The 17,750-nt window shown below is 37.3% G+C and overlaps 1 protein-coding gene across 1 annotated transcript in view; it reads right to left on the reverse strand.

Moving 5' to 3' along the window:
• Positions 1–1,263: 1,263 nt before the first annotated feature.
• The window catches only part of LOC113100764 (basement membrane-specific heparan sulfate proteoglycan core protein-like), a 28,852-nt gene continuing 12,365 nt past the window's right edge, over positions 1,264–17,750 (reverse strand). Inside the window, exon 5 of the mRNA XM_026265358.1 lies at positions 1,264–1,841. Coding sequence (XP_026121143.1) covers positions 1,519–1,841 — 323 coding nt within the window. The 3' untranslated portion in view covers positions 1,264–1,518. The remainder of the gene's footprint in view (positions 1,842–17,750) is intronic.

Here is a 17,750-nt window from a genome sequence, read left to right on the forward strand (position 1 = left end):
ATTTACAAGACTGTATTCAGCCAATCAGCTCAAGTAGAAAACTGCTTGAGAAATGCTGTAAAGTACTGCCCTAGAACTAGCAAAGCTATCTGCTCATTAAACAAGACTTAAAGCCTCAGAGGAGTAGAAACCATATCCACAAGCTCTGCTTTTCTGCACTGTGGTAACGATTACACTGTGCAATGTAACATAAACTCTTACAAATGTCAAACAAAACTGAACATTAAACATTAATAGATGTTTCCTTTCACTCAAAAACCTAACATAGCATTTCATTTAAAATTTACTCTCCATATATAGCCATATGCAAAGCATGCTGGGATCTAACAATCACCTCTAAAATAAAACTGTAAAATTGAGCTAATTCTCTTAAAATAAATAGGCAGCCTTTTTTCATTAATTATTTTAGTTTAATCAGTTCCCCAATTCAATCACCAAAACTGCTTTAAAAAATGAGGAAAACACATCTCTTGGTTTTATTAGTAAAAATTCTTCATTATTTTCTATACAACACTGAATCACAATTTCTTTAATGCAATCCACACATTATTTTTTAGTTATAACCTTATTTTTTCATGAAAGTTACAAGGCCCATGATTATTTTTTTTTACAGTGTTGTTGTGTAATTAGTATTTTGAAATAAGAAATTGGTTAAAACATCATTGATCAGTTCCTGTTCTGGCCGGTAGATGAGACTGTTTTCAGTCAGAGGTTTCAATAAAGCATCTGCTGTATTGACCCGAATATAAGACGACCCCCTTTTTCCAGATGTACCATCTCTCTCTCTCTCTCTCTCTCTCTCTCTCTCTCTCTCTCAATGATGTTAAACATATAAATATTGACAGCCAATCAAAGCCTACTTATGAGAACAATACTGCATTCAATTAAAGTTTGTGTTGATTACATTAAAAAAAGCTTCCAATTATTGGTAAAAACTACATGAAACATTGCAATTTATACTTAGTCTACATGTTTTATTTACAGTGTTCACATACTTTAAGAGGGCTTTTACACTGGGCTCGTTTACTGCGGTCTGAACGCGATTGTTTCCGGCACCACCAGCAACGTTGGTCTGCTTTCACACTCAATAGTTGTATCAAACCCATGTGCGTTTGCAGTCACTTTTTATTTTGTTTACGTCATCGCAAACACACACGGAAAATGCATGGTAATTTTTTTGTTATTTTGGTGCTATTATGCACAGCATAATAATTCATTTTTATTAAATTTTAATTAATTTAATTTTGACTTTTGTCTGTGGAATCAACCTCGGCTCTCTAGTGTGTTGAGGAAACAATGATATCGACAGTGTTACGCATGCGCAGGATACTTCACTTCCTGAACAAGTGCGCACCTGAGTCAGTGTTGCTTGCACATTCACTCGAACCGTGCCACAGTTCGGGAGCAACCGAACTCATACCACCTTTTCCAGGTAGTCTCGGTTTTTCATGCAAACCATGCCTTGTTCCGCACTAAACTGCCAGTGTGAAAGCCCCCTAAGAGTGTCATAAACTTTCATCATGATGAGTCAAATAAGCTTAAGAGGACAAAGATATCAAACTCACCGATCACAGAGAGAGAAACAGAGCTTGTGTGTAATGAGACTGATCTTCCATCTATGTGTCCTTTACACGTGTACAAACCAGCATCAGATGTTTGAGATTGTTTAATTGTGAGAGTGTCTCTATTTACAGTGTGATGTTGAGACACTTCTGTGCTGTCTTTATACCACTCATATCTCCAGCTACTGTAATCAGACTCAATCACACACTTCAGATTGACTGTCTCTCCAGAGAATATAGGACTGTCTGGAGTCACAGTCAGTGAAGATCTGGGGGAATCTGGGAAGAAAACAATATTTGACTCAAAACATATGACACAGAAGATGTGAGTTTGCAGTGCAGAGTGACAATCATATGACAAAATGTCATAAATATGTTATAAAACAAATCCACATGAATCTAGCAGTTTAATCCAAGTCTTGAGAAGAAATATGATCACTTTATACAATAAACAGTTCGTAATTTTATTCACATCTTAACATGCTTTTTGGATCTTCTAGGTTTTGGTTTCCAGGACTTTTAATGGAGGATGCAGTAAGTGAATTTTTTCTCCTTGTTTTTTTTTTTTTTTTTTTTTTTTGCGATCGATTCTATTTACACTAAGAATGTTAAAAAAAGCTGGATATTCTGCTAATTACTTATTGCGAATGTAACCAGCAGAGTAACTGCCATAGCAAGTTTGTCCCCTTGTTCTCACCCATTTCCTCTCAGCCACGCCCCCTAGTTAGCTTGCAGGTGGCTAGTCATTCATTAGCGTTAATGGCACTTCATATAAAACCGGCACATTGGGTCGAAGACAAAGTAATCCGCAGATCTGACTGCAAAGAATGCACTGAAACTAAAGGATGAGGAAATAATGAAAGTCCCATTTGGTAAAAGTGAGGCCAAATCGTTAATTAAAACAAAAATAAGAGAATCATGGCAGAAAAAGTGGGACATGGATAGCAAAGGGCGATATTATTATAATATTCAGAAATCAATTAATGTCAAGATTTTTAAACGAAAATGCAGAAAAGAAGAAGTGATTTTATCAAGATTAAGACTTGGACATACTGGTTTAAAATCAACCCTGTTTTTAATGGGAAAATGCATATCAGATAATTGTGATTATTGTAATATTCCAGAAAATGTGGAACATATCATTATGAGGTGTAAAAAATATAATGCAGAAAGGAGGATCTTGCAAGATAAGATTTATAAGTTGGAGCAAGAATGGAGTTTGAAGGGGATTTTGGGGGCAGATGAGAAAATGTGGGAATGTAGCAAAGCTATCTTTAAGTTTCTTAAATATACAGGGTTAAAGCACAGCATATAGGGTGTTTCCACAAGTATTTATTTATTTATTTATTTATTTTTTAATGCCAAGTACGTGAAGCCTTGAAGTTGCAAACCCCGGTACAGTAGGTGGCGGTATGCACCTGAACAAGTTGGTTGCGACCCGCCAATAAAATGAGAGCAAGAGAGAGAAGACAAAGTAATCCCTTGGCTTTTATGTCCTCCTGATATTGTGTTTTCTGTGTTGTCACCTATGAAAGACACTTCCGGGTAGCATATTGTTGATCTACCGAAGTGTCTTGGCTGGAATACGCTGTGCGCGCATTGTCATCGCCTCTTGGAATATGAGTTGAAGTAACATTGGCTGTATGGCTCACAGCAATAGAGTAGTGTTCGCCATGTAACGTGTTTGTATGTGTATGTTTATAGTAAGTTGATTTACTATATGATTGTTTCACTGTAAATCCTTGGGATGTGACTAACCAATGACCTTGATGTATAATGGGCTATTTTGTATGTGAACTATGCTTGTGTGTGTGATTTTCATGTAGGTTTGTATGTGGGGGAAGTAACCAGGGAGTCCCATTTCCATTTATGTTGGGTGTTGTATTCCTAGAGGTAAAAGGAAATCTTGGTTATTGTACCTGTATTCCCTATCATTGATTGATAATGGTTAGGTTATATTTGCTGTACATAATGGATTTTAATGGTGTTTGTTTCTCCTTTTAGAATGATTGTCACTGCTGCTTTGCCTCCTGTAGTTTTAATGTAATTGTAGCTTTTGCCTTATTTTGTTTTCTTTATTTTTGTTATTTTGTTTGCCCATTTGAGCTGGCCTAAACATAAGCCTGGTTGGTTCTCTTGTTTTTTTTTTTTTTTTTTTTGGGCCGTAACTGAAGTAATATTGGCTGCCCCAGTAGGTTTAATAGTAATATCAATTTTCCTTCTCATCTTTGGGGAAGTAGAGTGTTGAAGCTAGTTTGTGGAGCAGGTTGCCGGATTTGAGTCCTCTTTTTATATCGTGTGGCACACAGTATTTGCAGTGGTAACGTGCACCTCACTATTTGCAGTGATTGCTCTTGCAGTGTCTGTGCCTATGAGTGTGTGCGAGTATGTCTGTGTGAAAAGGCAACAGAATCAGCAGCATGGGTGGTGTGCTGGTCTCATTCCTTTTCTAGGACAGGCAACCTCTCCCCAAACGGCCGATCCATCGAAACATTAATTGGTTGTATTTTTTATATTTCAGGTGGCAGCCACTATCTATCTCTGGCTGGTCTAGGGTGTCTAATCTGTATCGTCCCATATTATTCTGAGAAACAAGCCCCAGACTGTTGTTGTATTGAATTACCTCTTAATAAATGGTTTTATTTTTATTGAAATCACGTCTCTGTCATTACTTTAGTATCTGTGTGTGAGAGCCCTCTTGTCTAAATCTAGGTGTTGGAGGCAAATCTTGGTGTGAAAAGGCCCCAGGTGGCGTATTCGAGCACCCTACAGACAATACTTTTTGTCACTTAGCTCCCGTAGGTTCACACAAATAATGGCAATCATCTGCACCTCGGCATCATAATACATTATTACGCTTTTCTGATGTGACTCAAAATTTGAAAAGGGAGAAAAAAAGTTTGCCAAAAGGCAGGTTTAAACCTGGGTGGATTGCATTATCACTTTATCATCTACTCCGCTGAATCTGATGAGTGATGATCATCTTTTGTAATGTTGACTAATCCAATCACACTTTGGTGGATGAAGCATCTGACAAGTTTTGTTTTTAATTATTACATCAATGGCATATGATTAACAATTAACATAAAATAATGTTCAGTGAAATTATAAATTTGGTGTAACATCAGGAATGGACTTTAACAGGTTTTTCTCTCTCATGCAGAAGACAATAAGGACACCAGAACAGAAACATTCATGATTCTGCTCATAAAAATACAGTTTTAAGCTTTAACCCCTTAAATGTCACTCACGTTTTTGAAGATAGATTTGAATGTGCATGATACAAACCTAAATTTTTATAATTCATGACTGAAAACATGTTGTAACATGATATTGATGTACCATTTACACGGTAATGCAATGTTTGATCTTAAAATGGGTTTTAAAGGATGAATTTTAAAATTTTAAGTTTTCAGTCGATATATAACTTCTGATGATTTCTAAAATGTGATAGGGCAAAAGGCAACGAAGAAGTCTTTTTTTTTTAAACAAAGGTCAAAAGGGTGCACTCTTGTCATAAATAAATCTATTACTTTTCCTACATCATTTTTAACAAAAAACATTGGCAAATATATACAAATATTAGTGGTGGGCCGTTATCGGCGTTAACGTGAGACTCTTATCGGGCGATAAAAAAAAATATCGCTGTTAATCTATTCTCAAAGTTGGGTTGGGAGCTGGGTCTATACTAAGCAAGCTATGATGACTTTCACCTTGATATTTTATATAACTGACTCGCTGAGGACAGCCTAAAAAGATGCTCAGGACAGTTGACGGGCCATTGCTGTGCATCGTCACGAAAGCTTATCTTTTTCAAGTGTTTTAAGCCTTACTGCTTGTCGATTTAAACATTAAAGCATCCAAACACAAGACGCGGAAAAGCTGAACAGAGTAGCTGGTCACTCGCACGCTGTGTTTGGTGCGGAGAGAGAGAGAGAGCCGCGTATCACGGACAGCGACACTGAACCGAGCTCTCTTCTGCGAAGTTCACCTCGAAGTCCCTCCTGCACCTGAACGAACAAATACAAATCACAGTTTGAAGAAACAAAAAGATGTGAAAGAGCCCAATTCAGTACTCGCGGTGTTTTGTTGTTCAGGGCTCATGCAGAGAAAGACGTCTCAAAACACTTGAACATCAAATTTGCTTATTTTTGCTCTTTTGCCGACAAATACATACAAAATGTGTCAAAATATCAACCTTGGAAATTATGCTCTAAAAAACTGTCAGTTATTTCTTAAGTGAAAGTAAACAGTTGAGGAAAAAAATGGGATGTGTATTATATTGGATGCGTTCATCGTCTCTTAAAGTGACCGCGCCTAATTTAGCTACTGGCTGCTGTAATGTTAATCCAAGAAAATGAAAGAAAATCACTCACTGCTCTTGACTCAATTACTTTGTAGTTTTAACAGTCAAACCAAAAATTATTCAGACACCAGATATAATTTTTGATATATATAGCAAAACTGTAAAAATGTGAGAAATTTTGAAGGTGTCTGAATAAATGTAGGTTTGATTGTATATTTCATTTTTACATTGAAGACTATCCAGTGCTATTTTACATTTAATTATTTGGTTTCTGTACCTTGACACCTACAAACTTGAAAAAAACTTAAACATTGTGTAAATAGCACAAATAAATAAAAATAAACTAACATACAAATTAAACAATTTCAAACAGGGCCTACTTTTTCAAGGACATTGTGATGCATTTTGGAAACAGGAGATGAGCCCCTTTTCTAATGCACCACCTAGCTTGATAAACCCCTTCTCAAAGACTTACTGTTTGTCAAATTTATTTGGGTAACACACATATTCAGAATGCCTTCGGCAGAATTCGAATGAGCCATTTTAATCTAGATTAATCTAGATTAATTTCAAGATCACAGTGAGATTACTCTAGATTAAAAAAATAATCTATGCCCACCACTAATAAATATATATAATAAATATAAATAATATATATATTTGGGAGTCTTAGACCTTTCCAATGATATATAGTTTGTCTAGATTAGATTAGATTTGATTGTAGTATAGTGAAGTAACCGTAGGCATCCCGTATTCAGGACGGGGTGACAGTTAAGGGGTTAAACTGCACTTGGATCCAACACTGTGTTTCACTGAAACAGAACAACAGACACTCACAGATCCAGCAGACACATTAATTCAGCTTCACCAAGAAACTCATTCACTCGAGGACCAGCGAAGAATTGCTGGACGTTTCTAATCTAACTGACCTGTCTGACTTTGATCTCATTGATTTCTTCTGTCATGGAATCAACAGCCGTTACAATCCACACTGATCTGTGATGATCCTCGAGGATCTCGGAGTGAGTTTCTACATCATTACACTCTTACGCCCTTTGTGTGACACTGATGTTAAAGAGGAGAGATGTGGAGAGGAGAGTGATGCTCTCTCTTTCATCTGATTCACTACAGCTTTAATGTGATTCAACATCAGATCATCTCAAACAATCACCAGACGAACAATGAACAAGTGATATTTTGTTTTATATGTTATGACAACACAGCGTGTAGATTCATGTAATAGAGTGAAGGTAATTAAATTAATTAATTATACATTTATAATTTATCTTTATTGTGTGTTGTTTAATAATTTAGTTCATGGTTTGTAAGTGCATCATTGTATCATGACTTTAAGGCGCTCATCATTATTATTCATGTACCTTTTATTGTAGTGTTAAGACCAAAAAAAATATTATTTTAATATTATTTATATGTATTTGTAAAGTTTTAGTGCACAAAGTTATATATACTGCATGAGTCTGCATGAACATGTTAGATCATATGACAGACACAGGGAGAAGAGCTCATTTTGACCATACCAGAATGTGTACATGAAGGAACGTGTGTACATGTAACATGTTCCACTGATGCCTAGGGTGGTTTGTTCTTTACACCAATGTATGTATGTATAAATATATCAACTGATGTAAGCATGAAGTATACATTCTATTTTAAACAAACCAACATGTTTCCGTACCTTGTAAGGAACTTTAGTCAGTGATATATAGGCTATGGTCACTGTTAAAGCCTCAGAGAAATGAACATACAGCTGGCAAAGACAACAAGTTTCTCTCCTATGCCTGATAAATATGACAATAAAGAGTTTTGACAAGGCAACTGGTATGCGGCCCTGTGATTGAATTGTAAAGGGGACAAGGAATGATTTTAGATCATCATTTGGCATCACGAACATGATCTCCATTCCAGACATTTGTCTCAATTATCACGATTCATCAGGTAAGATATTTTTATTTTTCCTAAAAATAAATCAAGTCTGTCTGATGATATATGTGATGTTGAGATAATGACTAAAACTGCTGAAAAGAACTGTGTAATTTTAAAATACTAGTTGTGTTGCCAATAAATGTGTCAGACATAGTTAAATTTAAGTAATTTAATTTGATGTAACTTATTGAGTTGTTCTGATCAGTGGACCTCCAAAATATTTGAATGAAGCTGGGGTAAAAGTGGATCTTTTAGAGGAAAAGAAAAATTTTCAGGAGAATAAGATGTAATGCGATTTAACAATTAGCTCATGTGACTGTAAAGTGGTGGAATGTGGCGAGTCTGCAAAAAGGGGCAGGTTAAACTCTAATGGCGCTTTTCCACTGCATGGTACGGCTCGGTTCGGCTCGGTACGGTTCGACTCGGTGCGGAACGGTTCGGCTCGCTTAGCTTTTCCACTGCTTGGTACGACTCGACTTGGTACGGCACGGTTCGGTTCGCTTTAGCTCGGTTGCTTTTCCACTGCAGTTAGTACCGTTTCAAAGTGGGTGGGACTGATCATTAATAGTTGACGCCTCTACTGTCATGACATCATCCTAAACGCGCCATATTTCAATCGCACAACACAGGAACAATGGAGCCTATCGAGGGGATGGTGTTCTTGATTCTCGGCATGTGGATGTTTTTAACTTCAAGACGGCGCACGAGGGTAAGCTAATTTTGTTTAGGGTCTCAATCGCTATATTGTCACAAAGCGTATAATGGATTTAGCTGACAATTGTAGGTATTAAAATGTGTACTCTGTGTATTTCAGATGTATCATATTTTGCAAAGTCGCCGTCACAGACCATCTGTTTGGACATTTAACAGAGCTTCTGAGTGGTGGGGTGTGATTGTTCCTGGGTTTACAAACACGCAGTAGTTGGAGAACTTTAGAATGTCGGAAGAAACGTTTATTTACTTGTGCAACAAACTGAGTCCTGCGATGGAGAGAAGGGACACAAACTTCCGCGTGTGTGTACCTCTAAAGAAGAGAGTAACCATTGCACTGTGGAAGCTTGCTACCGGCTCTGAGTACAGAAGTGTTGGACATCTTTTTGGAGCAAGCATTTCAACTGTGTGTTGGTTTGTTCAGGAGTTCTGTGCTGCAGCAGATACATTGTTGATACTAGAACAAATTCATTTTCCAGATCAGGAGAGGTTTAAAGAAATGGCTGCCTACATTGAGAACAGATGGGGACTTCCACAGTGTATTGGTGCTATTGATGGATACCCATAATAGCACCACAAGACTATCACTGTGACTATTTAAACCGTATAGGCTGGCACTCCATCATCCTTCAAGGTGTTGTGGATGGAAAGGGACTTTTCTGGAATGTGTTCACAGGACTGCCTGGAAGCCTGCATGATGCTCGGGTTTTGAGACTGTCCATACTGTGGGAGGTGGCAAGCCGTGGAAACCACATACCAGCTAGCACCAAAAACATTGCTGGGGTGAATGTTGGCTACTACATCCTTGGAGACTCTGCCTATCCCTTGCAGAACTGGCTATTAAAACCATTCATTGACACTGGACGAATAACAGCGAATCAGCGGGTCTACAACATGAAAATCTCCAGAGCACGTGTAGTGGTTGAAAATGCTTTTGGTAGATTAAAAGGAAGATGGCGCTGCCTTATGAAAAGAAATGACTGTGCGGTCGACCTTGTGAAATCTATGGTGCTGACATGCTGTGCTCTACATAACCTTTGTGAGAGTCATGGAGAGGCCTATGAGAGTGCATGGGATCCACCTTCAGCAGCAGAGCCTGTGCTGGGACTGGCACAGCCTGTAGAGGAGGAGGGCAGGGATGTCCGTGAGGCTCTGATGTGTTACTTGAATAGTTGACTCTGTCTGTTCTGTAAAGTGTATTGTAAATAAACTTTTGTGTAGTATTTGAAAAAGTTTCCCTTGCATATTTATTTACCCATTTATTATAAATATAATATTAATAATAAATAGCATCATTATAAAGAAGTAAGACTCCAGCTTTGATATTTGACCACTGTTTATCATAAATCTGCTTTGCAGTGACATTCAATTCTTAATTTATTCCAGGAGTGCAAAATTATTAATCTGTAACATTTGATATTTTGAATAGGAATTATCACTCATAATGCACTCAATCATGTTTTCTCAGGTTTGTGTTCTCTTACATGCAATATACAGCATTCATCAGGGCTCTTATCCAATTGTGTGCACATTTGGAGAAATAATTATCACATGTTCTTTTAAATATTTTGTCATACAGAATAGCATTTTTGTTCATTTTATGCCCAAACACTATTTTAAACCACAAGCAGAATATGATACAAATATTCAATAGCGGTTTAAAGTGAGTTTTAAGTAAAAGTGTACTATTAATCTTTTAAATTGTGACATTTAGCTTTATGATACCTGTTGCTCTAATCCACATGCACCATTAAAAAGGAAAGTACACATTTGACCAGTATATTTTATTGAAGAAAAATGTAAACAGATCAAACGTTAAACAAAGTACTAATGTATGTAGTGCAAAAACTGTATATAAAGAAAACATAAAGACATATATAAAGACAAATTTAAAAGTAAAGAATGTACACCAAGCAAACTTTAAATGTGTAAATGTATGTAGTGCAAAAAAATAAAAATATAAGACATATAAACATTTAAAAGTAAAAAAATTACACTAAACAAACTTTAAATGTTCTGCACAGACGTATGCAGTAGAAAAAAATTCACAGGAAAAACAAGTTAAAAAAATAACTTTCTGTGAGGTATGGACTAGGGAGGTTTTAGTCGGGCAGAGAGTTCTGTTCTTGTCGGTTCTGTCACTGTTCAGGGCCTGGTTCCCCAAAACGTTCTTATCGCTAAGTAGTTCTTAACCTATTCCTTAACCTCTCTCTTAACGTTATGGCACGATTCCCGACACGTTCGTACGCTAAGTATATCTTCTGTAAGTCACACTTTCGTAAGGTTGGTCTGGACCATTCGTAAGCTCTCTCTTAGCGTTGTTTGAGCTCACGACGCTACTGTACAGCAGTCTTTAGAAACCAGCGCAGCGAAGTACAAGTCAAACTATGGCATGTTGACAATGTTGTCGCTCAACAAAGATTTTATGTTTTTTTTTATGGCAGCGATCCAACGTGTCCTTGTATTGAATCAAAGACGGAGCCGGACGCGGAGCCGTTTAGTTCATGTCAATTTTTTTATTCGGCAAAACTTAAGCCCTTTTGACATTTTGCCTGACGTGGCTATATTAAAAAAAATTTGCCTCCCATGACAGCTCATTATGGAGCTGCTAGACCTTCTCAGACCTGCGATTGCCAGGATAACGCGGCGGAATTTTGCTTTAAGCCCTGAAGTCCAGCGCTACGTTTATTGCTACAGAGAGATTCATTGAGGTCGTGGGAGAGGGCTACGGCCTAATCAAGACCTCGGTGTGGAGGTGCGTCCACACTGTCACCAACGCCCTTCTGTGCCATGATGGGGATTACATCCTGGTGGATGGCACACTCATCCCTATCGCTAATTCAGTGATTAATCAGGCGCGAATACAATACATATCGCGAAAGGGAGATGCGGCCATAAACGTGCAGGTTATAGTGGACCATAGGGGTGTGATATCTGACCTGGTGGCAAGGTCCAGCAAAACTTCAAGTGCCTCTGACGAGAGGCTTGGTGCCCTTTTTTACGTTGCTTCCCCAGCATATTCTGTATCTAACTCTCTCTCTTTCTGTTCATTGTAGATAGGTTGCTTTTTATTAAAAACATAAACCAATTGCAATCAATACCGCATTAAACAGAAGTAACTGCAGCTGCTTGCCAATCAATTCTGATTGTAAAGTACCTTACCATTAATATAAAAGTGTATTATATAATTTTTATAAGTCATTAAACCCATGTCAAGAAGCGGCACAAGTGGCACAACAGGATAAGGAGGGTGGAAGATTAGCGAGGGATACCCGGTTCATCTAACCGTCACAACATATCGTGTGAACATATTAGGCCTACTGACCATTTGATAATTTCATTTATATTCTATATTCTGCTGATAACTTAAACTATGTTAAAATAAATTTTACTGTAATAATTTGAGGAATGTTTCATTTGCATAGAACGTGTTGTCTTTCTTAACGCTGTATTGCACCTTCGCGTGAAGTGGAATATATATGCATGAGCAATCGATGCCAACTAATTCAGCACCCTGACTTTGGACATCGCTCTCAAATGTAGCTTCCTCTGTGCCCGATTCAGTTCCTGCTGTTGAATATCAGCCACCTGCATCTCTCTTAAAACAGCAAGATGCTCCTGATGGTGCATGTTCCTTTTCCTCTTGCCTGGACACAGAGAAAGAAAATTTCTAATTGTGATTTTTTTTTTTTTCTAAAATAAAAAAATATATATTGACAGTTAAAATAAAGCTTTTCACATATCATTGATTAATTTATATCAAAGTTACATTAGCTAGCAATAATGTATTTATGGTGAGCAACAGGATTTCATGATATATCCAATTTTAATGCAGGCTTTCAAAACGACATAAGAAAAGGATTAGGTAAGCTTAGTCTAAATATATGATCTGTAACATTAAGTGTGTCAGTCATTTTCATCAGTGGTGGACCAAGTACACAAATCAAGTACTTGAGTAAAAGTACAGATACATATAATAAAATATTACTCCAGTAAATGTACTCCTTTTTCAATGTTACTCAAGTGAAAGTACAAAAGTACTCAATTTTTTATGTACTTAAGTAAAAAGTACTGAAAGATTGATGTTTGCAATTTTATATAGGCTACCTAATTTAATTTTATATTAGCACATATTTTTTTTTTATAATCCTACTGCTCAAAATACCTGGTATTTTTTCCAAAATAACCACTATATGGAGTCAAGATATATTTTTGTTGTTGATATAGAATATGTTGATGAGAGTAATGTTCACTGTGAAGCTTACACTGTGATGTACCTGAGAGAAAACAGAGATGACCATCTGATTTTCACCAGTAAGAAAAAAGTATTTTAAAGTTTGTTGTTTTACAGAACATCACAGTTATATATGACATGATAATAAGGCCTGAAGTTAGTATAATATAATTCAAAAACACCCATGGCCAAACGGGCTGCATCTCTTTCCACTTTGATAATTAATGTAGTTACCATATTCTGAACATCACATCCTTTCACATTTTTTTCTCCCCAGATGTAATATATATATATATATATATATATATATATATATATATATATATATATATATATATATATATATATATATATATATATATATATGTATGTGTGTGTGTGTGTGTGTGTGTGTGTGGGTGGGTGAATAAAAATATTTGGACTTTATTTTAAAAATTACCTCAACTTAGCACCAGCAAGGTTGTTAGCTATACAGTTAGCATCAGCTAACAATATTTACTTTTTTTCAGTACTGTTATGAATAAACATTCATGTCTGTCTACTCGTCAATTTAATCCACCACTGTATTCATACCTGTTACCACACGCTCTGGTGTCCTGCTGGTGCTGCTGGAGGTTGCTTGTGTCGATGGTCGTGCTGGTGGCGACGCTGCTATCACCAGTTGGGACGTTGAGGCATCACTGCACGGAGAAAGTGCTAATGAGTCAATCGTAGACAGTGCATCTGAAACAAAAAGTTTGTACAATGTTTGTTAATGCACAACTTACAGCAACACAAATCAAACTAGCAACAATAAAAAATCCAGAACATTTAAATAATAATTGAATAGGCATAACAAATAAATAAATAAATAAATAAATAAATAAAGCTTTACAGTATAGATGGTCAATAAAGTGAAGCTTTCAAACTTAATATATTGTACACAACTTTACATACCATCCTCGATTGTGTTGTCCAACAACGAGGTGGCTGAGTCCAGGGCACCCTCTGTCCCATTGCTCGCAGGTCGACTTCCGTAGATAGCGTCCATTTGGTCGAACCACTTCCATGTTCTTCTGTTTGCACCACTCTGGCCGTTGTGATCCTTTATGGCTTGGTAGTCACTTTTTAGTTTTTTTTATTTGTCCCTACACTGTTTGTAACCGTACCGTACCATGCAGTGGAAAAGCGCCATAAAACATGTCTATACACTAAAAAGCCACACTTAGAAGAAGTGTTGGGAAGTTATGAGTTGAAAGATTAGAGGCGGTTTACAGTGGCAAGTCCGCGCTAAAGGTAGTGCTGTTTTGAGAACCCTAAAACGTTTAAACACGCTAAAGTAAATGAATTATAGTGAATTATAGTGGCTAGCATCGTGGGCCTTCTGATTTTGACAGTAAAGCTGTTCAGTGTTTGGGAAAGAGACGGATCAGCTCAACTAAAAAGAAAAAAAGGGAATTATAAGAATATTAAGGATTTAACTTTGTTTTCTTTATCTTTTTTTATTTTTATTTTGAGTTGTCAGCTAGAGAGAGAGAAAGAGAGGGGAGGGGAGGACCCAGCCCTTCAGCATACACACACACACACACACACACACACACACACAGAATTAAATATATCCCTGCTGCTGAGAGCCTGAGACACAGATCCTCTGCAGAAATGACAGAGACTGGCTGCAACAGCAGAACCATTGCTGCTTGGTACTTGGAAAAGAAGAAGCAAGCCATGTTTTTTAAGAAAGGACTGAATGTTGATGCTTCTTTGGATGAACAGTTTAAATGGTTCATGATCCAAAAAGACTCTGTCAAGTTGAAAGCCTTTCCAATTTTGGCTGCCCACTGGATTGTAAAACAAGGTGGGATTTGTTGCAGTTCAGATGGGAGTCCAGTTCCACTTCTTGAAGCAATGAAGCCTCAGATTGAAGCACATAACAAGTTGAATAAAATAATTTCCATTACATGTTCAGAAAAAGATAACACAATGATCCAGATTGGACAAATATAATAGCCGAGTATGAAAAGAAAATATTTGCAAGCCATTCTTACAGCTCCTCTGAAGAGACCATAGATCCAAACACAGAGTTTTGGCGAGAATTAGATTGCTTGGTTGAAGCACATCAAATGTCACTAAAAGACATACACACCATTGTTAAAGCTAAAATCCCAAGAGACAGATGGGAATGCTTGCCAGCATCAATAACGTCAGCCCAATGGATAGACTTGTGGGTTGATGGCCAGGGACAACCCCTGGGTCTTTGGAGAGCCTTAGATGAGTTCTGAAAAGAAATCCAGGATAGCCTGGGCAGCGGTAAGATTCCTTTCACATCAGTTACATTGATTAAGCAAAAAGATGATGAATCTCCAGATAAATATGCCCTGCGTAAATGGAATGCTTATGAAAGATGGTCTCGCTGTGCTAAGAAAGAACCAGACATAGATGATGCACAGTTTACTGACACACTTGTGGATGGTTTTAGCATAAAATATCAACAAGCCTTATTACTTGGAGTCAATCCAGGAGAAGCATTTGACCAAATTATGCAATGGGCTGGTAATTTAGAGATGGCTATTACATCAAACAAGGATGAAGGAAACAGGCCAAATCGAAGAGGAGTGGCATTTGTTTAATCCAACAGTGATGCAGATAAAATGTTGAAGGTATGCCACAATTGTGTAAAGCCTGGCCACATCATAAAAGACTTTTGGGATAAAGGAGGTGGAGCAGAAGGTAAAGGCCCATCATTTAAACAGGTGTAGCACCCTCTTCCCTCTCAGTAATGACGTACTTGAGCGCGGGTACTTGGGTTCAAACTTTGCAGTCTCTCGACTAATTATAAGGGAACTCTCTTAACACCCTTCAGCACAAACACTATTCGCTATGTTTAGCTATAACCCTGACTTTCTATGTGAATGTAAATTAACACAATAGGAATATTCAGATTAACCTTCAACCCAACCAATTAGTGAAACTCGATGAAATCACTTCAAGTAAAACGATTACAATAAACGATGTTTATTAAAACAAATATGAATTTAAATGAAAAATAGAGAATATGAAACAAAAGGCAAAATAAATAAACAGTAAACTACAATGAACTGCCTCTTTTAAAATGAGCACAATTTGGCAGTTAGAATATTAAATGATACACAATCTCAGATAAATGTACTTTTAGAATTGTATGTCAATCTACAGAGGAATATAAAGTTGGCTGTTGAGTATGATTCTTTTTACCAAATAATAAATCAAATGTCTCTCAATATGGTTCTTACACGGTTTTAAAGGCCCATCTATTTACATGTAGAATATATGAAACTTCCCTTTAACAGAAAATGAATAAGAATAAATCAAACCCCTCGTAGGAAATACAACAGCAGTTATAATTTGACAGCTAAACACATTAACTCACATGGCCCCACACACGCACACACACATACAATCACGCTCACCCCTCGTTGCAGGCCTGTAACCGTTGCTCGCGTGCGTTGTGGCCGCAAACAAAAAAATAATTGGCCGCTTCACTCCGAAGAGCCAAATAAATATTAAATGGGATACCTTAACCGTGGTGAAGAGTCCTCCCTTGTTAGGAAATTTAATCCATCAGGTTCTCACTGATATGCAAGTCCTGGTGATCATCGCGATCCCTCGTTGCCATGGGAACCCTGAATCTCTCTGTAATTCAGGGCGCTACCTGGATGTCCAGTCGCTAAGCTTCTTCTTATCACCGTTATTCACGTTGATATTAAAAGTTCACTTTAGTATTCAGCTACTCAGTCACTATTTCGTTTGTAGTAAGCACTAACTCGTCTGGAACTCACACAAGTGTACTGACAAACAGAAAGTTAACTCAGCTTTCAGCTTACATCCAGCGAACCTTGTGAAAACAAAACAAATACTGACAAAATAAACTATTTCAATACTTTTCGTTGCTTAAATAAATAAAATCAACCAATCCTATTTGGATTAATCGCGATTCTCTCACACATACAACGGCGCGCTTTGACACACACCTATTCCATTCGCTTTCTCTCTTCTTCTCTCCTTTTCCCCCTCTAGTCTCAAGAACCAATTAAACTTCACATTACGTAGATATCAGGCGGGTTTATCCAATTATTCACCAATGAATAACAGACAAACACTAACTTGTTAGTAAAATCCACGTTTTGCACATGTACATTACAACGAAACTATAACAAAAACGATGCTCTTAAAGGGGTAGATGCCCATATACACATTTTAAAGAACTAAACATTATTATTAAGGGTCCTAAATACTTTTTATTTAACTTTGAGGGGAATATACCTGGGTTACACCCCCCCCCCCCCTTTAAAATTCTCATGTCCCCATGAGATTACAGGAAAAGTCAAACTCAAGTCTGTATTGTGGCCATTAAAGCTGAATTAGAGTTTACTTTGTTACACTTAGCACACTGGGCCAGTGGATGACACCAGAAGGTACCACAAACGTTCTCCCCAGAGTTCCCAAGATGTATGACCATACCCTTGTATACAATAGCTAAAGGTCTGTCTGAAGGCTTGCTGAGATTATCATATCTTAGCTTTATGACCGGTTTCACAGTTCTCCTTGAACGTCTATCCGTAGATGCTCTCTCCACTGTTGGAAGGTTGCTGACTTGAAATTTCTCTTTTGGTAACTCCTCCACTTCCATTTCAGGGTTTGAATATGAATTCTCTCTCATATTCTCTCTATATTCTCTCTCATATTCTCTCATATTCTCCAGACTTTCCTCAGACACACTGTCTTTTAAAGTTCTACTTCCATCAGCACTGTGCACAACTTCCTCACCAACAAGTTCAGGCAATAATGTGTGCAGTGGCTTGGTCTGCATTCTACTTCGGTCTCGTATATGGTAGCAAATATCATCCTCGCTCTCAGAAGACGTTTCCACTCTGTTCGGTTCATTAGTAGTAGCTACTTTTTCTCTTGATTGTTTTTTCTTCACACTTTGTGCCCTAGTTACTGGAGGTCTTATGTCTTCTCCACCACTCAGAGCAGG

Source organism: Carassius auratus, unplaced genomic scaffold (genome assembly GCF_003368295.1).
Source record: "Carassius auratus strain Wakin unplaced genomic scaffold, ASM336829v1 scaf_tig00217350, whole genome shotgun sequence".
In the NCBI taxonomy this organism is placed as follows: Eukaryota; Metazoa; Chordata; class Actinopteri; order Cypriniformes; family Cyprinidae; genus Carassius; species Carassius auratus.